Source organism: Schistocerca piceifrons, chromosome 6, assembly GCF_021461385.2.
Source record: "Schistocerca piceifrons isolate TAMUIC-IGC-003096 chromosome 6, iqSchPice1.1, whole genome shotgun sequence".
Lineage (NCBI taxonomy): Eukaryota > Metazoa > Arthropoda > Insecta > Orthoptera > Acrididae > Schistocerca > Schistocerca piceifrons.
The window spans coordinates 571,655,894-571,683,671 of record NC_060143.1 but is presented as its reverse complement, the minus strand read 5'-3'; the positions used below and the strand labels follow the sequence as shown (position 1 = coordinate 571,683,671).

General features: G+C 39.3%; 1 protein-coding gene across 3 annotated transcripts in view; it reads left to right on the top strand.

Annotated features, from left to right (window-relative positions):
- The window catches only part of LOC124802787 (protein mothers against dpp), a 129,890-nt gene that overhangs the window by 2,420 nt on the left and 99,692 nt on the right, over nucleotides 1-27,778 (top strand). For all 3 annotated transcript variants that reach the window (XM_047263788.1, XM_047263789.1, XM_047263787.1), the window contains exon 2: nucleotides 3,449-3,747. In XM_047263788.1, coding sequence (XP_047119744.1) covers nucleotides 3,449-3,747 — 299 coding nt within the window. The remainder of the gene's footprint in view (nucleotides 1-3,448; nucleotides 3,748-27,778) is intronic.

Sequence of the window (27,778 nt, the reverse complement as noted above, 5' to 3'; positions counted from 1 at the left end):
AACATCAAGTTTTACAGGCCATTAATAAAAATATGTCTCAAGTAGGTAACTTTTGTTGTCCCTCGAAAGCTGTTAATTGTGTAAACCTGTAAAATCTTTTGCAAAAGTCATAATGTTATGATTTATATGGCATTGACAGTTTGTGGCATCAACATTGAATGAGCTGAAGCAGATTATAATGCCGAATGGTTCATCTGGAAACATGGCTCATCTGAATAGGGCACTTTAATGTGTGGAGTGCCACAAAGCTCTGTTTTAGGTTCACTGCTATTTCTGATGTTCATTATAGACTCACTTCATTCCTACACAAAGAATAAATTTACCATTTTTGCAGATTACACTGTAATCCTCATTAACACATTGTCAGATGATAATCTTGAACAAACTGTAAACAAAGTTTGGGTCAACAGAAGCGTCCCATCCCACGCGTCGGCTTTGACCCATGACGTACGGGTGTTGTCGTGTGTGACGTCATGATGGCGCGGAGTTTGGCTTGTGAGTGTGGCATGTTTGTAGATGTCGTGTTGTGGTTAGTTGTGCTCTCTGGTGGTATGTTCAAGGCTTTCGTTTGTGTGGCGTAATGGGCTCAATTTGCTTTTGCTCAGTATCCAGAATTGTTCGAGTGTCGGCTGTGTTTGTAGTGGAATTCGTTTCAGTGAGTTAACGATTTTGTGTGAAGGTTAATTTAGTGTTGTTCACTGTAGATCATATGGTAATTTTAGTAAAATTAATTGGTTGTTGTTTTTGCTCAGGAATGGATATGGCGGATAAAATTAACAGTACGCAGGTCAAGGGAAGTGTTCGATCCCAATGTGTGGCTGTGTGATATTGGTATCGGGAGATGTTTTTGTGCTATATAGGCCAAGGGAAGTGTTTGATCCTAATTTATGGGATCGGGAACTGCTGTTGAGCTGTATAGGTCAAGGGAAGTGTCCGATTCCAGATGATATTGTGTTTAGTGGTATTTGGGGAGTTTTATGATTTCGGTTTTTTCCGTCATTTTGTATGGGGGTGGGTGTCTAAAATTGTTTATATTTAGTTTGCCCCCACCCAAAAACACGCCATTTTCCCATGTTTGTCCCGTTAGTGTCATTAGGCTTTTTGTGGAAAGTGTGTGTGTTTGTTTTTTGATGTATTTTCGTCCTCCTAATGTTTACGTACCAACTTCATATGCGCTATGTTGGAATCGTTGTTTATGGTCGTTTCCGCCATATTTGTGACGTCCTGGGTCAAAGCAGATGGGCGGGATCGGACGCTTCCGTATTTCCGAAACCTTGAAGAAATTGACACAAAGTGTAGAGATCAGCCAATACAGAAAATTGACAGCACAGGACTCTTGGGTGCATATGTAGACATCAAATGTAATTGATCAGCCCACTTTCTTTTTAAAGATTGTGTTGTTGCTTCAATGGCGGAAGTGGATACCTTTAAGGCTTTCTACTTTGGATATTTCATTCATTAATGTCATATGGTATATTCTGGGGGAACCAACTTGTCTCAAAAATAAAATTAAATAGAAGTGTTAGAATAATGAGTGGTGTTCATTATAGGCACCCTTCCTGATAGGCCTACCTGTTTTGAAAGGTGGGGTTCATTACCGTTACCTCACAGTATATTTTTTTATGTGTTGACTTTTGTCTGTAATAACTTTTTTCTCTACAAAGACAGCAAACATCATGATTACAACACAAGAACCAAAAACAGTCTGCACCTTGATCCAAATAAATTTTAATGTGGTCCAAAAAGAAGTCCATATTAAATGTTTTCATAAACAATGGATCAAGTTCAAAGAAAATTTCAAATAGTAAAAAGTATAGAAATATTTGTATACCATTGATAAATTTCTGAGACAAAATGAATGTCACTGCTAACTTACAATTGTTTTAAAACTTGTTTTAATTAATTTTATGTAAGGATATCTAATTAAAATGTGGTTGTGGTGCATCACGTAAATTTCATGCATTTAAATCTCACACTTAAGAACAGAGTAAACTTATACACATGTATCATAATTTTAATCTTTTGTCTTCTTAAGCACATATTAACTTTGAACTGTCATGATTCCCACATTATTTTGCACAGTATCGTAGAGGTGAAAATTTAGTTTTTGTATTCATTTATTTATTTGTTGTGCTTCCTGTATATATTACTCATTTTTCCGCAGTGAAACACAGTTTCTGTTAATTGAGTATATGTTCTTTAGTTGGTATCTTACTAGCATTGCATCTTTTATTGTTGTAAGTTACATGTGAACCCTGTACAAGTTGACATGTTCCATATCCTTGCAATTCACTTGTTGCCTGGGTCTTTGGAACATGAACTAAACAAATTAAAAAGAAAATAGGTCAAGTTTAGAAGTGTGAGCAGTTGTTGTAAACTCTTGTTTTTGAAACTTGGACATACCCAGAGGCTTAGATGGTTGTTAGAAGTGATAAACTAATAAAATTAGATATGATATACTGAGCAGTTTTGGCCCAAAAATATAGTGGATGTATTTAAACATTTACTCACATAAAATAACTTTAAGATATTATGAAAAGGAAATTTACTACTCACCATATAGCAGAGATGCCGAACTGCAGGTAGAGTTTCTCCGCTATATGGTGAGTAGCAACTTTCCTTTTCATAGTATTGTTACATTCGATCCTGGATTTTCCATTGTATGGTATTATGAAAGGATAGAGTGCTACTCATAACATACAGGAGGTATTGAGTCACAGATGGGCACAAAGAAAAGACTGCTAACATTAAAGTTTTTGGCTGCAAGGCCTTCTTTGGGAAAACACACACACACACACACACACACACACACACACACTCTCTCTCTCTCTCTCTCTCTCTCTCTCTCTCTCTCTCTCTCTCTCTCTCTCTCTCACAGCACCATCATGGTGGCATTTTACTCTCTTTGCTTTTTCCACTCAGTTTTTCACAACAAATTGTAAGTAACATACATGATAGCTTTCTAACATATTTTTAATGAGCACTTGCTACACATAATAGAGAAGTATAGTGTGGAAGGCTCATTGATGTTTTGCATGAATATGATTGTGAAATGTGTTAGAAACTCAAATTTGTAGATTATCTAGTGAAATAATAAATTGACATCAGCTTTTGTTTGAAAAGAAGATATTTATGTAAAGGGGGAAAAATGTGTAGCATAGTGTATTGTATTGTTGTTAACATTCTTGCAGTATACAGTTCAGCCCCTCTTTTAACTGTCTGGTAACAAATCTGTAGAGTTTCCTTTTGTTTCAGTGATTTGTGATTAATGATTCCTTGTTGTGTAAGGTACAATTTTGTTGAATGGTCAACCAGTGTTAGCAATTAATAGAGCGAAAAAAGAGAGAGGAAAGATGGAACAAGTTCTAAAAGAGTATCTCTAAGTTTAAGTGACAATTGGGATCCCAACATAAATATTCTTATAAAATATTCCCCTTTTTTGTTTCAGAGGAAATAGATTTAATTGGAATTGAAATGGATACTGATGAGGCAGAGTCATCAGGAGCTGGTGGCCCAATTTCATCATTGAATAGCTTATTCTCATTTACCAGTCCTGCTGTGAAGAAACTTCTCGGCTGGAAGCAAGGAGATGAAGAAGAAAAGTGGGCAGAGAAAGCAGTTGATTCTTTAGTGAAGAAACTAAAAAAAAAGAAAGGAGCCATTGAGGAGCTTGAAAGAGCTCTAAGTTCACCAGGTCAAGCCAGTGACTGTGTTACTATACCTCGTAGTTTAGATGGAAGACTACAAGTAAGTTTTAATATGTCATACAGTTAACAGTGAACAATTTATTTGTAGTAGTAGTTTGTTTTGTTAACCCTGCTCTGAGTTAAACTCTTAGAATTCATATGCAGCAGTAGAGGTGGGGGTGGTATCTCATTAAATTGCACTGATATTATGATTACTAAGTATTTGAGTAAATGAGAGCTAAAATTAGAATATTTTAAGTGTGTTTAATGCCTTTGGGTAGGTCTAGATCAGCAATATATGTACTGTAGAGGGGGGTAGCTCGAGATCAGCAATATATGTACTGTGGAGGAGAAGCACCCTGATTGGCATTGCCCCTGTTGCAGACTTTAGACATTTGTTGTGTTGTTGTTGGCCAGTCAGAGTGGCCGAGCAGTTCTAGGCGCTACAGTTTGGAACTGCGCGACCGCTACGGTCGCAGGTTTGAATCCTGCCTCGGGCATGGATGTGTGTGATGTCCTTAGGTTAGTTAGGCTTAAGTAGTTCTAAGTTCTAGGGGACTGATGACCAAAGAAGTGAAGTCCCATAGTGCTCAGAGCCATTTGAACCATTTTGTTGTTGTTGTTGCATAACTTTTTTGTACATGTTATGTTTCTGGAGAAAAAAGAAAGTTGTACGTAGAAATATCTCCTCTTCACACTGGGAATATACAAGGTGTACAACTTATCTTCTGCTTTTTTTTCCCCCAACATTTGAGGCTTTAATGAAACAAATTGGTTACACACATGTCAGTCAAAATATTTTCCATTGCTGGCCATTACTTTCTCCCATCTTTTGGGCAGTGTACGAATCCCACATCGAAAAAATTGGTCATCTTTTGAAGCGATCCACGAATCCATCCAATCTGTGGCTTCTTCATGCGATCGGAAGTGTTGGTCAGCCAGGCTATGCGCCATTGATGTAAACAGGTGATAATCACAGGGAGCAATGTCTGGAGAACACGGTGAATGGAGTAGCACTTACCATTTTAACTTTTCCAAGTACGATTTGACCTCATTTGCAATGTGGGGTCGAGCATTGTCATGTTGCAAAATCACTTTATCGTGACTCTCGTTGTATTGCAGCTGTTTGTTTTTTAATGGTGTGCTCAAATGCATTAATTGTGTTCGATAACGAGCACCTGTGATTGCTTCACTTGGGTTTAACACCTCATAGTACATGATGCCGAGCTGGTCCCACCAAATGCAGAGCACGATCTTGGAGCCATGAATATTCGGTTAGGCCATCAACGTGGAAGCATAGCCGGGATATCACTATGATTTTTTTGCATTTATGGTTATCGTAATGAACCCATTTTTCGTCCCCGGTCACAATGCTATGCAGAAATCCCTTCCATTTTTGCCTCTGAAGCAACTGTTCACAAGCACCATTAAACGTCTCTTGGTTTCAGCCCAGATCACGTAAGAAACAGATTGACCGTCCTTACAGCAGAACAGGCAACCGTAAAAATAGTTTTCCCGTCGGTCAACAGATGTCGCAGGCGACGCTACAATGCTAACTGACCTGTCCACGTCGCGGAATTGGCAACGCTGTATCTTCGGTGACGTGAATGACGCTGATTTGTGTTCGGCTAGAGCGCTGCGCGCGAAATGCATTCGTCACACAGCTGACTGTAGACCATGATCGGCTATGGTTTTTCCCGAGTTTTCAATCGAAGAATGTAGATTAGTTCCTGTAATTCCACAAACCAAGTTTATTTCTACTGTAGGGATACTTCTCACAATCATATGTGAAATGAAAAGTAATACACAATCTGCTCTCGCGCAGACATGTTACTATAAGCAGTGTTGTTTTCGAGTGAAAGCTGTGTGAGGATTATTAGCGCACAGACAAAAAAAAAAAAAAAATTAAAATAGGCAGCGTCTATAGTTTGCATGCTATGCTCGTTCTCTTCTATCCTCCTCCGTTCATTCCAGTATAAACGTTTGTTCACATGTATAAACGAATGGCACTGAACATTGGCGAATTATCTATGAATACTCATTTGCAGCAGTGTAAACGAGGTTTTACACTCGTTCACTTCGTTCGCTCTAGTATATACCAGGATATAGAGGGACCGATGACCTAGCAGTTAAATGACGTCTATTATTCATTTATTTCACTGTTGCGATCTCAGTTCTAGAGCCATTTTCAAGTACCAAGGGAAAGGTCTTGTAAGGTAATGCTTCTTAAATTGTTTACCAAATGCTACCACACTATGCTTTGCGTTTTGTTATCCATATCTTATATTGGTTTCAGTTTTCACATTGCACACAAAAATGCCTCTACAGCCAAAATTACGATAGTGAAGTGAATAAACAGTTTAAAAAAAGTCCATATCACAGCAAAGATTTCATTTAAAAATTATATGATATGATTCTTGTTCAGGAAGGGCTGCCACGTTATATCAGAATATAAGATCGACAAAATTTAGATAGGATCGAATGCTTAGGGATCTTTATTTATTCTTACTCGTAACTAATTTATAGATTTACCTGAATTTAAAATCCACTCACGTAATCTTTCTTTATTGTGGACGGGAATCTGAACATTTTCAGTTCAGGATTCGTTCGTCTACTCCTTCCACAGTTGATATACTCGCAGGCCCTCGGCATGACGACTCGATCCACTACCACTGGTATGTCAGAAACAGCTGTACTTCACAGACGCCAAATAATGGAAAGCTGCACACGTTCGGCCGATGTTGCCACATATTTCACAGAACGGAGTGCCATCTAGTGGTTGATTCCACAAGTAAGGGTGTGACGCTGCTGCCGCCTGGTGGCCGTTCCCTGACAAGGGTTGCCTGCTAGACCAAGCGATTGGGCAATCTGTTTCTTACGTGATCTGGGGTTTCAGCTCACACGGGACCCAAGTTCCTTCTTTCTGAATCATGCCCATAGCCTTGAGATGTTTTGAAATGGCTTGCTGTGTCACTCCCACTAATTGCGCCAATTTTTCTTGAGTTTGACACAAGACTTCACTCAGAAATGTCTCCAGTTCTGCATCTTTGTAAACACTCTCTCTTCCACCACTATGCCAGTCTACGTTGTTAAAATCACTGTTCTTGAAGCGTTGAAATAACTCACGACATGTTCTTTCACTACTAGCATCCTTACCATACGTACTCGAGAGCATTCGATGAGTCTCAGCCACTGTTTTGATCATATTGAATCAAAACAGTAACACCTCCCACAAATGACGAGAATTAGGCTCGTAAACTGACATTTTCAATCAAGAACAACTTTATGATGCAGACACAAATCGACTAATGTTTGAATGAGGTTATGTTGACAGAGGTCCAAGCTAACTCCCTGACATCTGCGATCTGTTTCTTTTGACCGCTGCTTACCGTTGTTGCCACCTATTGGCAAACGGTGGAAACAAAGTTGTACACCTTGTACTTATTCAATAACTATGTGTTAATGCTATACAGTGTTACAGAGACATTGCTTCTTTTCTTACAGCTTTTGTAATCCTTTTTATATATGATCCAAATACTAGTGGGTCTGTCATTGGGCATTGAGTGTTCACAGGCTTTCACTTGCTAATGTAAAGTTCATGTATTTCCAGCTGGATGAGTTCGTCAAAAGACATGTTGTTTTATCTTTTCACTTTGCTGGTAGATAATGGAAGTAAGACTCATCAAAATGTCATAGTATTTTGGTTGACTCACTCTGCTGGAAACATCAAAACTTTTATATTAGTTCAACTCTCTAGGAATGACAAAGAGATATCCCTTCATTATGAAATTATTTGTAGTACAAGATTGTAGAATCCTTGCAGCCATTTCTTTCCATTTGTTCTACGATGCTTTAGAAATTCAAAAAATGTGCAATCCTAACTCCTTGTCATTGAGACTTTTTGTATTTTTATTGCTACGCTAATTTGTAGCCAGTTGGAGACATATGAGAGGTTTCCTTCATCTGCAGATTTACCTGTTAATGTCTAGTGACACCTCTGATTAAAGCTCTGAGTCTTTGAGGGAGGAGTGCTTGGTTAGATAGCTAATCTGCAAATCATTTGCTATTTTTTGTACATTTTCTAATGTGGAATATTTAAGTATTTTGAAGCTTCAACATGTTTTTACTCATTTCAGTGAAATTCAGTTTAAATATTTGTTTCTGTTTACTTTCTTTGTTTGCTGAAATAACATTTCACTTCCTTCAGGATTTCTGTTTCCTTTACTCTGGTATTTGAGTAGTCATTCTAATATTCCATATATTATTTTCTGAGTTAAAGGGGTGTGTTTCACTGAGCAATAATCCCTCCCCTTGCCTCCCCCCTCCCTACCTCTCTCTCTCTCTCTCTCTCTCTCTCTCTCTCTCTCTCTCTCTCTCTCTCTCTCCCCCCCCCCCCTCCCCCCCTCTCCATCTCTCCCTCTCCATCCTATATGCCCTACACTTTTCTCACCAAGTATTGGGCTGCTGGTTAGTGTCAGTCTTTTGAGTGTGCATCAGTGTGCTAACCGTTTAACAACAGAAATACTGTTGTGTTAGAAAAAATGATAATTGCGTGTTTTATTTTTGATGTTCAGAGAGAGAGAGAGAGAGAGAGAGAGAGAGAGAGAATGTCTTCTCAAACGCAGATACAGAATATGAGTCAGTGCTTTTGTCACTTCATTGTCATACCAGAAATGAGTATAGAATGTTAATGAAACTATCGTTATATGTTTTGAGTTATGTTGTGGTAAGAATATTGAGTGAATCTTGCTTACATAAACAATAATTCTCGATTCCTGATTTGGATAGCAATACAAAATAGACAGTTAGGACTGTTTTTAGACTGAAGTCTAAACTAGGGGGCAGTCCCAGTCAGAATGCTTTCCCTCTATGGTGCGCAGACTGACAACGTATAAGTTTCCTGTAGACAGTATATAGACAGTTACCTGTGGGAGTTGGAAAAGGGATGATGTATTTTATGGCTTTGAATTCATTCCGCATTATTTGCCAAATATTCATGGGTCATAGAAGAAGTAGAGGCTGTAGTAACAAACTGATGTATAGCGGGCTAGGATAGTAGGTGGTAGTTTTGTTTTGAGTTGTTGAAGTCAATGAATACTATGTCACAAGAAAAAGCTCTACTATAATTAGTGAATAATTAAAGTATTGGTTCGGATAACAGTCAGTTGTGAGAGATTATATACATGTTGTTGTTGTTGTTGTTGTCTTCAGTCCTGAGACTGGTTTGATGCAGCTCTCCATGCTACTCCATGATACATCTCGTATCAGTTTGTATTTTAATTTTGGCCGTATGTCATATGCAGCAAAATTATCTTTACTGTTGTTGCAAATATCTTGTGAACTTTGGGGATTGTGTATAACTGTTGTCTTTGAATGCATTATGAACTTCACACTTATATTCATACCAGGATTTAACACTTTTTCTTATTTTTACAAAAGACATCATTTGTCTGCTGGTGCCCCATTTGGTACATTACAGCCATCTGTTGACACACACTCTTACATTTCCATTGCATCACATAAAAAGGTACTTACCTCCCTCCCTCCCCTCCCTGACTTGCATGAGTACATCCCGGCAAGTTCAAGGCTCCAAGCCACTAGAGCATTTCTTTCCTTTCTCATTCTATAATCTCTCGTCTTTGACCATCTTCACTTCTTTTACCCTTGAGCCCTTGCTGAAAATCCAATGTCAGCCCAGCTATTCTCTCACTTTCTCTGTCTTTTGTGTACACAACCTCTGTTTATTTGCCTTAACCACAGATTTCTCGGCTAAAGTACATGTTTGGACCTTTTCTGGGGGAAGGAAGAGGCTTTTGACCATCTACTTTTCAGTAGTGCAGGTCAGTTGAGGACAACTTAAATATTGCTCACTTATGCGCAGTAACTGTGTACATACAATTGCACTAAAAAGCTAACACAGTATCTAACCTGACATGGTGAGTGTTTCAAGTATCCTCTTGATAGTAGTACCCTAATAACAGAGAGACCACCCATCTGGTGCCTGAACTGTTAGATCCGTATGCATGCCAAGGAGTAGATTCCTGTCACCTTGAGGCACCAGGACTCTGCGCATTAAACATCAGCTTTGCTGCAGCTGGTTGACAACCATGGGGAAAGTTGTTGATTGGAGTAAGTGGAATTAGGGTGGACATTTCCTGTATTGAGTGAATTAAAAAAGATAAGGCTCTCATCAACCCAAAGACTGGATGTAGCACGTATTGGATGTGCCATTTCTTTGCCTTTATTTGACCTCTGAACTGACTTATTCAGCCAGTTATTGTTGGATTTATAGTTTAATGTGAACTCTGAACCTCATTGCAACTTGGTATTTCTTACGTCAGCATACATTGCTAGAGGTGACAGAAAAAAAGTCATAGGATTGAATGGGCATCAAACCTGAGCCTGCAGGATCCGTAGTCTGACGCTTCAACCACTTAGCCACCTAGCCACATATTATTTGAATTAAAGTAATGCAAAAATAGTGATTGTAATAATTCTGCTGTCTTAACAGACAGATATAGAAAGTGCAGTCCATAAAATACAAGGTGACAGATTTCCCTACATCTTGGGAAAAGGGAGAAGCTATAAGATAATGAACAAAATAATTTATTCAATGTCATATCTGTTCACAGGGCAAATAAAAGGTAGTCACATTGAAAAAATGCAAAATGGCTCTTTGTTGGTTAAAATATCAACAGTTCAAAACATTACTACTTAATAGGAAATACCAACCACCAGAACTGTTTATAACCTATAGGCACAGTGACAAAAAATGTAAATAAAATAGCTAACATATGTACATATTACAGGCCACTGATGATGCCTTGCAGAAAATAAAGGCGAAACGCGTATGGCACTAAAATTGTGTTTTATTCAGTTGCTGTCAGACGGTCCATAAGTGAAAATCATCAACATACCGTAATATCAACTGTGTTTACAGTCTCAAGCACTTCAGACACGTGACAAGTTGGGGAACATAACAGTGTATGTTACCCAACATAAATGTCTGAGTATGATCTAGGAAGTTTCATTCACTGAGAAGTGCACTCTAGGCGGATGAGGTGCTACAAACTAATTTGGAATGGCAAGATCTATGTTTCATCTGGTGCAAACAAAGACATCTGAAAGCTAGCCATATAGCTTTTGAAGAAAATGTTGTTCCAGAAAAAGTTAGTGGTGGGCTGTAGGTGTTGTATTCCAGTATCTCATAACCCTTGAGGTGTTTCTGATGTTTATGTTTTGAATGTGTCATCACACTACGCAGCAAATCCTATATGTTCAAACAGTGGAAGATCATTAAACAACAGCCATCTGTATGAACAACCACTTTTATATGTAAAAGGCCTGGAACACAATTTTGCATTTCGGCAATATGAAAAGCAATGTCAGTTTTGTAGCTGTCATCACATCCATCACAAAGATTTCATAATCATCTCTATCATCTGCTCAAAATCATGAAAATACATTTAGCTCAAAAATTACCCAAAATTGAGATCTCCACCTCATTGTTCAGAAACTTCTAGACAAGTATATTTTGTAGTGATCATCACATGTGTGCTTACGAATCAATACTGAAAAATAGTTCACTTTTAATTGTAATTGTGTGTAGAATCCCATTGGGAAATATTGAACTGTTTATGAGGAATCTAGACTCCTTACTGTGCTATCTACTCACCATAAAGGTGACACATTGAATTGCGGACAGGCACAGTAAAAAGACTGTTGCACACTAAGCTGTTACATGCTAAGCTTTTTTCCCAAAGCCATCTTCAGAATAGGGAAAAACACACACACACACACACACACACACACACACACACACACAAGCAGGCACACTTGACTGCTATCTGTGGCTGCATTAGGTGGACTGCAACTGGAACCTTTCAGAAGAAGAAAGGACAACCATGCACAGCCTCAAAACAGATCCTCACCTAGTAATGCTACCTGCATACAGAGATTCGACCACTGTTGCTGTGGATTGCAGTTACTACCAGGCGGAAGGCTTTTGCCAAGATGTGTGACTCCTCCACTTATAAACTCTGCCAGAGTGAACCCACCCCAGAAGTTCAACATAACCTTCAATCCCTGCTTAAAGCCTTAGGCCATTCCCAGAACCTCTCCCCTGAATCCATTTTCCTCCTCATTGCTATGTCACCCCACACTCCCACTTTCTACTTGCTGCCCAAAATCTGCAAACCCAACAATCCTGGATACCCCATTGAACCTGGTTATTGCAGTCCCAGTGAAAGATTTGTGGCCCACAATGACCAACACCTACAATCAATTGCCCAAAATCTAGCCTCCCATTTCAAAGATACCAACCGCTTCCTTCACATACTCTCCACCATCCCCCCTCTCCCCCCCCCCCCCACCCACACCCCTTTACCTCCTGGATCGTAACTTTTCACCATTGACATCACTTCCCTATACAGTAACATTCTCATGCCCATTTCTTGCCACTATTGAACACTACCTCTCCCATTGTCATTCAGATTCCAAACCCGCTACCTTATTTCTCAAAAAACTTACTAATTTTATCCTAGCCGGCCGGGGTGGCCGAGCGGTTCTAGGCGCTACAGTCTGGAACCGCGCGACCACTACGGTCGCAGGTTCGAATCCTGCCTCGGGCATGGATGTATGTGATGTCCTTAGGTTAGTTAGGTTTAAGTAGTTCTAAGTTCTAGGGGACTGATGACCTCAGAAGCTAAGTCCCATAGTGCTCAGAGCCATTTGAACCATTTTGAACTTTATCCTAACACACAACTGCTTCTCCTAGAAGGGAAGCAATACAAACAAATCCATGGCACAGTGATGGCCAAGCTCCTATGCTAACCTGTTTATGGGCTGTCTAGAGAAAAGCTTCGTAGCCTCCCAAACACCTTGTCTGGTTTAGGCTCATTGATGATATCTTTATGATCTGGACTCAGGGCCAAGACAACCTATCTTCATTCTTTCACAACCTCAGCACCATCTCTCCCATCTGCTTTACCTGATCCTCTTCTATCTAATGTTGACCCTCTCCTCTCTGACAGCTCATCCACACCTCTGCCCACATTAAACCTGCCAACCACATCTGTATCTGCATTTCGACAGCTGCCATCCCTTCCACACCAAAAAAATCCCTCCCATACAGCCTGTCCACCTGGGGATGATATATCTGCAGTGACAAGAAATCCTTTGTCCAGTATGCTGAGGGTCTCACAAAGATCTTCTCAGACAGGCACTATCCCCCGGACATAGTCTGCCAACAGATTTCCTGTGCCATATCCCCACACTCTCCCTAAGAACCAGATACAAAGGAGTACCCCCTCCATCATCCAGTACTACCCTGGGCTTGAACATCTGTTGTCAGGGCTTTTCTTAGCTGTCCTCATGCTGTGAAATGAACATCCTACCCAATTTCCTTCCCACCCATCCTTAAGTGGTATTCCCTTGCCCACCCAACATCAACAACATCCTAGTCCATCCCTATGACACTCCCAATCCCATCCCCATGACATAGGGATCATATTTCTGTAGAAGAACCAGGTGCAAGACGTGCCGAATCCACCCATCCAACAGTTATTTTAGTCCTGTCACAACCTTGTCTTATCACATTAGAGGTCAGGCCACTTGTGAAAGTAGCCATATCATATACCAGTTCTGAAGCTATCACCACACAGTTTTTTATATTGACATGACCACCAACCACCTTTCTATCAAGATGAATGGCCTCCACCAAACTGTGGTCAAGAATGTAATAGGGGAGAGAGTGTGGCAGATATGATACGCGAGTTGGGATGCAAGTCATTAAAACAAAGACGTTTTTTGTCGTGGCGAGATCTATTTACAAAATTTCAGTCACCAACTTTCTCTTCCGAATGCGAAAATACTTTGTTGAGCCCAACCTACATATGTAGGAATCATCATCAAAATAAAATAAGAGAAATCAGAGCTCGATCAGAAAGGTTTAGGTGTTCGTTTTTCCTGCGCGCTGTTCGGGAGTGGAATGGTAGGGAGATAGTATGATTGTGGTTCGATGAACCCTCTGCCAAGCACTTAAATGTGAATTGCAGAGTAATCATGTAGATGTAGATGAGACCTTGCACAACATGCAGCTGAACATAACATGGTTGATTGTAATGGCTGCTTCACAACTCAGGCCAACTGAATCCTGCCCTCCACCACCAGCAATTCTGAACTCCTCAGCCTACGATAACCTACTGTTCCCACATCTGCCACCCAACATTGTCTGCCCCCCAGTCCTATAACCTCCCAATTCATGTCCTCTTACACTCATCATGCTCACTCCTTGCCAGTGCATCCACCAGTATTTTCTCTTCTCTGCTCCTCTCCTTTTCTGCTTCCCCCTCCCCCTCCCTTCCCACAGTGTCCCGACACTGCCTGAGCCTTGTTGTGCTGCCTTCTACAGTAGCCACTGTGTGCCCTGCCTGACAGCACTCTTCTGCACTCACTCCTCCCACCTGCCCCCCCCCCCCCCCCCCCCACCCAATATTCTGCTATACACGATCCGCAACAGTTGCAGTTCGACTAAAGCAGCTGGAGGTAGTGGCCATGTGTCCCTGAGGTGCGCCTGCTTGTGTGAATGTATGTGCGTGTTTCCCTTCGTTTTCTGAAGAAGACTTTGGCTGAAACTTTGGTGTGTAACAGTCATTTTGTTGTGCCTGCCTGCAACTCAACATATCATTTTTATGATGAGTAGCAATATAACCTTTTCATAATTGTATTGTTTGCTTTTACTGTGGTATCTGCCAGAGAGCAGCAAATAGCTAATACTAGACTTCAGTGTAGATTTTTTAAAGGCTTCTGATAGGAAATATGATCTTGAAACCTGATTTGGATCCTTCAATTTGATCTCAATAATTAACTTTGCAACATGGCCGGTTAAAGACAGTAGGATCCTAACTGATAGTGTTTCCTATTATGAAGCTCACAGCGAGAAAATAACTGTTTACCCAGTAGTAAACGCTCTCTCTGATCATGATCATAATGGACAGTTAGTTGGGATAAATAACATTGTGTCTTACAGTATGGATACTCCTCAATGGAAATGAGTAACAATAATTAATGACTCCAGGTCAAATGTTTTTGAAACTAGTTTACAAGAGATGACTTGGGGTGAAATTTATAATCAACCAAAGTCTAACATATATAATCAATTCTATTATAATTTCATATCATTATTTGAAAATAGCTAATCAAAAATACATTAAACAGCCATGTAAAAAATAATGGATCACTAAAAATCAAAGAACATGCACATAATATCAGAAATTAGTAATTCTGGCAATAGGCTTAACACTGTATGGAAGATAATGAAACGAGAGACACCAGCCATCCACAGAACAGGACAGCATCACTATTGAACTAAATTGAAGGACTATAAATGATAAGTCACACGTAGCAAATATGTTTAATAATATTTTCTACTGATTAATTAATAATTTTAGACCAATAACAACTATGAAAATTTGCTGGCACCACACAAAAGGTGCAACAATAGTGAGTTTGCTAGGGAGCGTGTGTCTCACCTAATTTAGGCACAGGACTCATATTCCAGACAGTCTGACTTACAATTTTTGTATACACGAAAAATCTGTAACACATAATATTGGATTATTAGATGATAATTATTTGAGCCTCAAAGGTATTTAGATCCTCTTCTTCTTTGAAGACAATGTTATGACAGCCAGCTTGCTCTGCTTCACCAAAATATTACAGGTACCAATAAGGCAGGTAGATAGAGCATGTGAAATATGTAACTAGTAAGTGAAGTTGGCTTCATACCATGAGAATTAATATATTCTACATCATTAGTGAACTAAACATAAATCCACATCCTGTCTCTATCATGGCCAGGAAAAGACAGACAATACAAGATCAGTGAAACATCTGATAGGAGCTTTTAAAAACTTAAGGAAATTAATGTTCTTCATCTTTTGTTGCTAGCTGCATAGGCCTGATTGCTGTGGGCATACTGTGCTTTAATCTTCGCCATAAACTACTTAGGGGAATGATTGAATAAAAATACACAGAAAAAAATAAGACCTATACCCTTTCATGTAAACTAGCATAAGTTCCAATACAACTGCCCCCTGCTTTATACTGCTGTTGTCCATGATTACTGGTCGACACTATACAGGAGCTGTCCTCTTTCTACATACAATCATAACATTACAATTTATTTCCAATCATAACTTATATTGTATCTTTGGACTGACCGGTGTGTAAAATACATTTATTGATGGCCAATCTTATTGTGATGTATACCCTAGATGTGCCAGCTCTCTCTTATGTTCCAGTTTTATTTACATATTGTGAAAGGTTAATTTTCGAAGTCCATGAGGCAACAAACGCCATGTTCAAAGTTAAGAGTCCGTGGCTCCATTATTGCGGAGTAACTGTTACATGCCTCTTGCAGGGTTACGTTCACACAGGTTAAGACCGAGTGAGAGGGTGCAGTGGTTAGCACACTGACTCACAATTGGGAGGACGGCTGCTCAAACCCGCATACGGCCATCCTGGTTTAAGTTTTCTCTGATTTCCTTAAGTAGCTTCAGGCAAATGCCGGGCTGGTTCCGTTGAAAGGGCACGGCCAATTTCCTCCCCCATCCTTCCCTAATTTGAACTTATGGTCTGTCTCTAATGACGTCATTGTTGATGGGACATTGAACATTATTCTCCTCCTCCTCCTCCTTCTCCACCTTCATGGGTTAAGCAGTGTCTGTTGTGCGCGCACCTCATAAGTCTGTTGGTGCAACATGGCTATGTGGTACAGTTTGTTTTCACAGTTTTTAGATAATGATGAATTTCAAGTCATAAAAATGTCAATAGAGCTACTCTGTAGGTTAGTGTGTTTCTGAGAGTTTCTGATGCTGCTGTGGAAAAGCTTGTCATTTCCGACCTGTGATACTGGAACCACATATTGCGTGACATATTTCAGTGACCAAAGTCAGTCCGTCCATTCAGCATCATGTCAAGATCTCACCAAATTTCAGGTAAGCCTATAAACATGTTCTCTTACATGGTCCCCAAAGTCTAGCATCCCTCGCTGCTACAAATGTACCTAAAATTTTTGGCTCATTGTGAGCACCTGCACCTTCACTCACTATAACACATTAATTGTAATCCTTTTACAGCACACACACCAAGCATTTGATGATTGAATAGTTTCTGTTGATGTCTGTTTTGCCGATACATATGTGGTTTCAAATAACATATACAAAATAAGCATTACAGTTCAACATAATATGATTTAACCTAAGCATACATAAGCCTATATCTATGTGTTGCTGACACGTCAAGTACATATGTGGTACAATTTATACATATTCACATCTAGATTCATCACAAATCATCACTTGTGCAGAAAACTAGATTTCAATACCACTGAATGTCCTTTAAGATTTTATTTTTGCCATTAGGACACATATAACAACATCTTATGGCATTTTAAATACACAATACTTGACATTTTCTCTGACCATTCAAAGGCTGCTTGTCTCTTACAGATTTGCCGTGAACAGGTGACACTCTTTAATGTTTGAGTTCAATAGTATTATCTTCCATAGAATAACAATTAAGAATTTTTTTTTTTTTTCAGTTTCAAGGTTGAAGGGACAATATACTTCTATACAGTTCGATGATATGCATAAACCACTGTCCTCACATTTTGTCTGACTCTTGCATTTTCAATTCCAGATTGCTAACGAAAGAGAAGAAATCTTCATTATGTGTTAACCAACACAAGCAAACGTACCTATGCTTAGCCCCACATCTCTCTAGTCTGCTAGGAAAGGGTGTACTGATCTACAAAGAATGGTGACAGGAAATGGAAAGAAGCATTTCTTTATCTGCTGCTGAAATCCATCCAGTCCTCCTTTAAGAGTGCAAATATTCAGAGCATGTCCATTGTTTCGACTTACCTGTTTCAATCCTTCCATATTCATACTACTATTACACCTGCATTTAATAAGTGTTGCTGTAGACGGGCACAATCTCATTATCTTTCATAGTTTGTCCAGAGTGTGACCATACTCCTACAATTATTCTTTCTTTCGTTGTATATAGGTACTTTCCTTATAGTGTTTTATAAATTGTGTATAAATGGCTCTGAGCACTATACATTGTGTATATATCTGCTGTGAAATTTGGATATACTTAAATAGTAGTGTAGTTTGTAGATAGGTTTCTGTAATTAGTCATTCTTTCTTCCTCTGTAAAGTGTCCATTTTGTACCTCCTTACTGCATTTGTTTTATCCTTCATTTTAATAGTAATTAACTTAGATTAAAACCTCCAGAATACAGCTTATTTGGTGGCTAGATGCCAAGTTTGCATTGCATCCAACATGCTAAGCAGTGTGTTGGACAGAACTATTTCTGCACATGTGCTGAGGTTGCTGACGTACGTGATAGCTCTTATTACACCCATGCATCTACATCTACATCATACCTTTATACTCCACAAGCCACCCAACGGTGCGTGGTGGAGGGCACTTTATGTGCCACTGTCATTACCTCCCTTTCCTGTTCCAGTCATGTATGGTTCGCAGGAAGAACGACTTCCAGAAGGCCTCCGTTCACGCTCGAATCTCTCTAATTTTACATTCGTGATCTCATCGGGAGGTATAAGTAGGGGGAAGCAATATATTCAATACCTCATCCAGAAACGCACCCTCTCGAAACCTGGACAGCAAGCTACACCGCGATGCAGAGTGCCTCTCTTGCAGAGTCTGCCACTTGAGCTAGCTAAACATATCCGTAACGCTATCACGCTTACCAAATAACCCTGTGACGAAACGCTCTGCTCTTCTTTGGATTTTCTCTGTCTCCTCTGTCGACCCGACCTGGTACGGTTCCCACACTGATAACCAATACTCAAGTATAGGTCGAACGAGTGTTTTGTAAGCCACCTCCTTTGTTGATGGACTACATTTTCTAAGGACTCTCCCAATGAATCTCAACCTGGCACCCGCCTTACCAACAGTTAATTTTATATGATCATTCCACTTCAAATTGTTCCGTATGCATACTCCCAGATATTTTACAGAAGTAACTGCTACCAGTGTTTGTTCCGCTGTCATATACTCATACAATAAAGGATCCTTCTTTCTATGTATTCGTAATACATTACATTTGTCTATGTTAAGGGTCAGTTGCCACTCCCTGCACCAAGTGTCTGTCCACTGCAGATCTTCCTGCATTTCGCTGCAATTTTCTAATGCTGCAACTTCTCTGTATACTACAGCATCATCCGCGAAAAGCCGCATGGAACTTTCAACACTGTCTGCTAGGTCATTTATATATATATTGTGAAAAGCAATGGTCCCATAACAGTCCCCTGTGGCACACCAGAGGTTACTTTAACGTCTGTAGAAATCTCTCCATTGAGAACAACATGCTGTGTTCTGTTTGCTAAAAACTCTTCAATCCAGCCACACAGCCGGTCTGATATTCTGTAGGATCTTATTTTGTTTATCAGGCGACAGTGCGGAACTGTATCGAGTGCCATCCGGAAGTCAAGGAAAATGGCATCTACCTGGGAGCCTGTATCTAACATTTTATTGCTCTCATTAACAAATAAAGCGAGTTGGGTCTCTCACGATCGCTGTTTCCGGAATCCGTGTTGATTCTTACAGAGTAGATTCTGGGTTTCCAGAAATGACATGTTACATGTGCAAAAAACATGTTCTAAAATTCTACAACAGATCAATGTCAGAGATATAGGCCTATGGTTTTGCACATCTGCCCGACGACCCTTCTTGAAAACTGGAACCAACTGTGCTCTTTTCCAATCATTTGGAACCTTCCGTTCCTCTAGAGACTTGCGGTACACGGCTGTTAGAAGGGGGGCAAGTTGTTTCACGTACTCTGTGTAGAATCTAATTGGTATCCCGTCAGGTCCAGTGGACTTTCCTCTGTGGAGTGATTTCAGTTGCTTTTCTATTCCTTGGACACTTATTTTGATGTCAGCCATTTTTTCGTTCATACGAGGATTTAGAGAAGAAACTGCAGTGCGGTCTTCCTCTGTGAAATAGTTTTGGAAAAAGGTGTTTAGTATTTCAGCTTTACGCGTGTCATCCTCTGTTTCGATGCCATTATCATCCCAGAGTGTCTGGATATGCTGTTTCAGTCCCCCTCCTTCTTGTAATGCTACTTCATGTGTACATCTCAAGTGCATTATCACATTGTATTTGGGAAATATACTGTTGTAGACTTAATTGGCACCAGTATGAGTGTGTTTGACTTTCAGACTTCATATAGCTTTCTGACATTAAACAGAATCTTAAATTACCGCAAGCTACCTTGCTTCCATTTAAAAACATGTAAATAAATAAAATTAAAACTACCTTTGTAAAAATAAGTGAACAATTGTTACACACACATTATATTGAACTATAACAATATTATGAAAAGGACAATTGCTGCTCACCATATAGCTGAGATGCTGAGTCACAAGTAGGCACAAGAAGAAGACTGTTGGAAAGTGAGCTTTCAACCAACAAGACCTCCTTGGAAAGTAGACACCACACACACGTAAACACAACTATCTCTCCCCTTCTCACCTCGTGTCCCCCTCTGCCTCCCCCCCCCCCCTCTCTCTCTCTCTCTCTCTCTCTCTCTCTCTCTCTCTCTCTCTCTCTCTCTCTCTCTCTCATGCGTGCCTGCGCGACCACAGTCTGTGGCTGCTGAAGCAGTGGTCGTGTGTGTGCGTTGCGTTTGCATGATTCTGTGTGTGTATATATGTTGTCTGTTTTCAAAGAAGGCCTTCTTGGTTGAAAATTCACTTTCTGTCAGTCCTTTTGTTGTGCCTATCTGTGACGCCACATCTCTGCTGTACGGTGAGTAGCAAATATCCTTTTTAGAGTATTGTTACATACCTTCCTGGATTTTCCATTGTCTTATATTGAAATATTTCATTTGTTCATGTGCAGTGCTTCAAGTGAGGTTTGGCATATGTCCAATCCTTTTAGTGTACAAATTCTCTTAGATCCTTTTGTTAATGAAGTCCTTCGTCCTATACACTATTAGGGTAGGCTAATCTGTATGCACCTGGATGTGAGATTTTAGTAACTACAAATGGCCCAGTGTACAAAAGCTGCATTTCATAGATTTAGGGTGCATTCGTAATAATACCTCCTGTCCTACTTGAAATTGCACAGTGGGCCCCAAACTTTTGTCATACGACTTTTTTCTCTGTTCAATCTTTTCCTCCAGATTAATCAAAGCCTGGTGTACTTTTTCTGCAACATCTCTCCCCTGTGTATCTTGAGCAATGGTTTTTCCCACTCATAGACTTCTCCCCTTTAAACATCAGTTCGAGAGTTGTTAAACTAGTTGAAGTGTGCGGTATGATATTAATGATTTGTTGAAATGGTGAGACAAACTCAACCCATTTTGTGTGCTTCAGGGGTGTATAGGTGTGTATAAAGCTGTTAAATTCTTTGTATTGGGCTTGCGTCAGAGTGAAATCTGGATACCAATATACGTTTTATCTTGTTTGTGTTAGTAAATTCATTCCATCTGTTACCAATGAAGTACAGTGCATTGTCTATTAACGGTATCTGCAGCTTCACAACTCTCAGGAGATAATCTTCTGTAATCCTATTAGTAACAGAACCTGCGGTCACAGACCACACTGCATACAGCTTAACATATTTTTTGAAAACATGTTGCAAGGCAATAACATTTTTGACAACTTCGTTTCCTGTGGATGGGGTCCAGCAGCATCCAAGGATTCTAATTCTAAAGGTTTTGTGAGCAGTATAGGATGTAGTTCAGTCAATTGGAACTTGCTTCGTCTTTTGGAAAGTAATGCGATTTGGAATTACTTACAGAACCCTTCTCTGCAAGTTGGGAAAATAGCAATACATAGTTATCTGGTTGGCGCATTTGGAAATGCCATAGTGACCCCATATGTTTTGAGTGTACAAAATGAAATCATCTACGTAACTCCCTTGTATATGGTATAGAATTTCTTCAAATGCTCGTTGCTATTTTCAGGCAGTTTTTACCTCACCTTTCTCCAGTGTAGGCCTCCCTCTTGCAGCTGCTCCAAACTCTTACACATGTTTACATAATATGGTTGTTGTGTCTTGTCCTGCATAAACAGAATCCTAGTTCCAGTATTCCATTCCGTGAATTCTAAGAATTTGTCGAGCCTTTGAGGTAACCTTGACAAGGTGTCTGCAGTTACGTTTTGTTTGCCCTTGATGTATGCGATTTCAAAACTGAATTCCTGCAACAGTGTGCTCCACCTGGCTAACCTTCGCTGTAATGATTTGCATGTTAAAAAGAAAGTGCCTGATGGTCACAGAGTACTTTGATGTGCTTGTCCCATAAGTAGTACTCAGATTTCTTAAAAGCCCATATAACCCTGAGAGCCTGGAGCTGTGTCATGGAATATGGCTGTTTGGATTCAGAAAGTGATTGACTAGCAAAACTGGTTATCTTAGCTGTCAATTCCCCATCATTATCAGTGATCTGAAGTAACCATGTTCCTAGTCCCTGTGAAGATCCATCTGTACCCAAGCAAAAGTCCTGTGACATATCAGTGTGGTGTAGTGTGTTTGCACATAGGAAGACTTCCTTTATTTCGTTGAAGTCTGCTTGACATTGATCGGTCCATATCCATGGGTTGTTTTTCCTCTAAAGATTCAGCAACGTGTCACTATTCAATAACTGATCTGGAATGAATTTCCTAAAAAATGAAACATATGCAAATATGCCTTGAGGTTTTTTTTTCTATTCTGTGGTAATGGAAAAATGTTTGATCACATCAGCACCCACACTCACGTTCAAGCCAAACAGCAAAATACATAATTTGTAACTCCTGCTCCCACACACAAGGGCTGTGTACTTCCTAGTATCGTCATGTATTGCTATTTGCCAATATGACACTTTTAAATCAATTATATTGAGGTATTTAACACTGTGAAATTTCAGTAACTGTTCTTCAAGATTGTCAGGGCGTGTCCTGACAAAAACAATGATTTTGTTTATGCTTCGGGCATGAAGCACAAGCCTAATGCAACCGTTGGGCCTGGGACAGCTAAAATAGGACTACAGTATGGGGAATAATAGGGTTGTATGATCTTCCAATTTATCATCCTTTCAATTTCTTTCCTAAGCATAATGTCTCGTCAGGGTAAACATCCATTTTATGCTTGTAACCCTTTAGTACCCTGGACACCTTCTAAATACTTGCACATGCCAAAGTATTATTTCTTGTAACTCCTCCATCTGATCCTCTGACAAACGAGCTGAGTCATTTACCTCGGTTTGGACAGTCTGTGTGTCCATGTCTTCTTCAGACAGCTGCTGACCCTTTTGTGTATCAAGAAACAGTATGTTTGGATATGGCTGTTGTACTCTGGTATCAGTGCTCGGTTTGAGTGCATTTTCACTTGTGCTGGTTTTAATTAAATTTACTGATAACCTCTGTTCGTTGATCATAAAGAAACATTTTCCTTGCCTGTGTCAGTCTGTACTTTGTATTGTCTAAAGGTATCCATTCCAATAAGACAGTTTACAGCAAGCTTTTCCACTGCCAGAAAAATGCACTTTAGGGAAAATTTGCTGATGGTGATGAGTATTAAAGCCTGAGTTTTAACTGCTTTAGACTTGCTCCCCACTGCAGTCAGAATACAACAGTTCTGCACCAGAAAAGTTGGTATACAACATCGCCTTTGCAGCTCGTTAAAAAGACTTTGTGATATTACATTTTTCGATGCACCTGCGTCAAGTATCACAGGTATGCTGAGATCAGGCAGTAATTACAGCTTGCACTGGCTCCTCATTATACTTGGTTAAGTTGTTTACATCTTCCCAACAGTTCTTTTGTATTTATCCCTTCATCATATCTGGGAAAGTAATTTGGAATAAATTGCATGCCCTGACCTGTTTTATTGGTCCGCGAATGGGGGCTTATCGCGACATATTCAGGCTTTCCTGATTGGTCAGGAGGTTGGCCTCTTCATTGTTAGCAACTTCAACTACCTCCATGTTGGGGATTTGACCTCCCCAGTTTGTGTCCTTTATTGCCGTGGCATTAAGTTCTCCTTGACCTTGATCCCCACTGGAAGCATAATTGTTTTCTGTTGATTGTAATTGGTGGTTGGAGGACTGACAGATTGTGATTTGTGATTGGTTCCTGCCAGTTGCTGTGTTGTTTATTGCCACCTGCTGAAGGTTCATTGTGAATTTGTTGGCCACGGCCTCTCTGTTTCGTATAAGCTGTTTGTAATTTCCTTTGAAGCCTTGTTTGTACTATTGGTTTCTCCCATTACCATAATTATTTCTTGTATTATTGTTGTTGCATGGGGGATACGGGTGCCAACTGCGTTGGTTATTGCCACCATTGCCATTCTGCTGTTGACTATTTTGCAGAGGTGTACATTGTGTATCAATGTTGTGGGGTTGCAACGGCCCCTCTTCATATACTCTATATCAGCTTTTCTCAGATATCGACGGGCAGAAATTGCCTATGGCGGAGCAGACCCTCGTCCGCTAATAAAGTAGACAAACATGCAGCATTGTCTATTGCCGCTGTGGCATTGTTCGGATTCACACGATTATACTCTGGATAGGTTTTCGCGACTTGTATTGACATTGGCAGTGGCTGTTGCATTTTGTAATTTCTTTGTTCTCCATGTGAAGGGCTGGTAGCAAATAGTTGATAAGTATTACCGCTATTCATCCTGCCCGACTAAAGCTGATTGCTTGTGATTGGTGTCTTTGTTGTGATGTTCACAACATTAATTAGACTGCTCTGCAACTTCTTTTCTGCTGCCTTAAGCCTAGCTTAATCCTAGCAATCAATTTATTTTCCCTTTCATTTACTACATCATCAACTGCTTTGACATAGGTCTTATGCTCTTGTATGACTTTCTGTGCGAGGGTCATATACTTATCTAGCATTCCTGCTTCGGCTCCATCCTGTAAATTCTTTACTTCCCTTTTGATTTTTTTCTTGTGTGTTCTTTAAGAACTTATTGCCTAAATCTAAATTACTCAATTTTACTGACAGCTCCTGTACTTCTTCCAGCAAATCTGTACATAAAGATTGCAGCTCATTACCAGTACCTGCCATAGTTTTAAAATTTTTGCAAATTTCCGACTAAGTGTCTTGCATCTGAGTCTTTACGTCACTCGCGACCTTTAGCTTACCTGCCATTTTCTATTGTGCCTTGTCCAGAGATAAAACTTTATGATCTAAGTTGTTTATCTCCTGAGATAAATCAATGAATAATCCATCTTTAATTTCTTTCCCATATCTGCAAGTTTGCAAGTTAAATCATTAGAAAGGTCAGTTGTGATAGGTCATTCTTAAAGCTGTCAAATGTTTGCTTTTGTTCATTTTTAGAATCATGAAATTTTTTGTCAAGTTTTTTGGTTTGTTGTGTAGAAATATTATCAACTAAATTCTTTGTTAGGTCAGTGAGGCATTTATACATGTCCTGCATTGAATGCACCGATGACGCATTATCGTCTTGTGCACTTACCGTGTCTTGTTCTACCACATTTGAAACAAATCCTTGTGACGTGGAGAAATTGAAATTTACTGATTACGCACTAGCATGTCTTTTGCCTTGCTTCATGCGAGAAAATGCTTTGTGGTGAGATATGGGAACAAGTCTTGTCTACTGTGAGCATTGCAGTGCCATATGGTAAGACATTATTGTCTTCAGCATAAACTGGATTTTTGTAATATTCCCAGCTGTCATTGATATGATTGACATTTTCAGTGTCATTATCATTTGTCTTCGCACCCATTGCAGCGACATTTTGTACCTCTGCACTATTTTCCTTAGTCCCCACAACCTGTTTGACTGGTTCCATTGTGTAAATATTTTTTCAAATTATAAACATGAAATAAAATTGAATTTTAATCTTAATATTGATTGCAAGAATTTTCTTGATCAGTACATGTTGTAATCTACATCAGCATTGCCGTTTACAATTTTTGTATCCACATTCCAAAAAACCAAAATAATGGTAACCCAAATCTCTACAGCTTTTTTTTAAGTGTCAAATTTATGCATGGGGTAGGGTGAGGTACTGATACTACTATTGAGTGAGGCATTACCAAGTGCAGTTATGCGAGCTAGAAGTTGGAGTTCTTTCCTGTTCTACAGATGATCTTGTTAAATGCTGTTGGTACACTTCCTCTGGTTAACCATTTGCAATTTAAGCGTACCATGTGGTGTCTGACCTTGGTTTTTTTTTTTGGCAATATTCCAGGCATGAAACAAAGTAAATAAAAAAAAATTAGTTCAATAGAATGTTACACAACATGTTTTATACCATTTAATTATTGCACCTGTCTGATCTATCTGGCACCGTCCACAGAACATTCACCAATTCTACTGATTAATTGCTAATTTTAAGAATAATTTACAGGCACCGCACAAGAGACGCGACAATAAGGATTCACTCAGGAGCATGTCTAGGCTAATTTATGCCCAGTGACGCAACTCCAGACAGTCAGACCTATGAGTTTTTGAATGTATGAAAAATCTATAACGTATAATATTGATTGTTAGCTGATATTGAAGTTATTTACCTCCTCCCCTTCTTGAAGACAATGTCACGGCATCCAGCTGGCTCAGCTTAAATTTCTTGCTTCTCTGAAGTATTACAGGTACCAACAATGCAGATAGGTAGATGAGGTGAAATATTAACTAGTAAGTGAAGTTGACTTTGTGTCATAAGAATTAATATATTTCATATTATTAGTGAACTAAACTGAAATCTGCGTTCTCTCTGTATCACGGATGGGAAAAGATAGTGTGTCAAGATCGATGAAACATCCAATAGGAGTTTTTACAAGCACAAGAAGATTAATGTTAGCTACCTTTTGTCGCTAGCTGCACATGCTTGATTACTTTGGGCATACCACATTTTAATCTTTGCCGTAAACTACTTAAGCGAATGAATTGATAAAAATAGACAGAAAAAAATATAATATACACCCATATAGGTAAACCAGCATAAGTTCCAATACACATTTCTGAAATATAATGGAAATTGTAGGGATAAACAGTTCTGGAGAAAAAGTAACTCATAAAATTCAGTCATATGAATGTATCACCAATCTCTCCTTCTGAAACTAAGAAAATTATTCATTCTCTCAAAAATAAAATCCCATCTGGTTTTAACTGTGTTTCTAATGGAGTACTGAAGGTTTGTTCTCATATATTAAGCCTGGTCTTATCTGAAATATATAATTCATTGATAATTCAAGATGTTTTTCCGAGACACTCAAATATGCCATTCTTAAACATCCATTTAAGAAACGTGGCAAGAGGAATGGCAATAACTCATGACCTGTTTCACTGCTGACACTATTTTCCAAATTTTTTGAGAAGGTGATGTATTCTAGAATAATATCTCATCTAAGAAACAGTAATGTCCTCAGCAAGTCACAGTTTGGTTTTCAGAAGAGTTACTCTACTGGGAATGCCATTTACATATTCACTCACCAAATTTTACAAAGTTAAATTGTAAAATGGTGCTAGTTGGTATTTTCTGTGACATATCTAAGGCATATGGTGATCAAGATTTATGAGACTGGCAAAATAACTTCAGACTTCAAGAATAATATAATAATTCCAATCCCAAAGAAAGCAGGTGTTGACAGGTGTAAAAATTACCGAACTATCGGTTTAATAAGTCACGGCGACAGAATACTAACACAAGTTCTTTACAGACGAATGGAAAAACTGACAGAAGCCGACCTCAGGGAAGATCAGTTTGGAACACGTGTGGCAATACTGACCCTATGATTTATCTTAGAAGCTAGATTAAGGAAAGGCAAACCTATGTTTCTTGCATTTGTAGACTTAGAGAAAGCTTTTGACAATGTTGACTGGAATACTCCCTTTCAAATTCTGAAGGTGGCAGGGGTAAAATACAGGGAGCGAAAAGCTATTTACAATTTGTACAGAAACCAGATGGCAGTTATAATAAGAGTCGAGGGACATGAAAGGAAAGCAGTGGTTGGGAAGGGAGTGAGACAGGGTTATAGCCTATCCCCGATGTTATACAATCTGTATGTTAAGCAAGCAGTAAAGGAAACAAAAGAAAAATT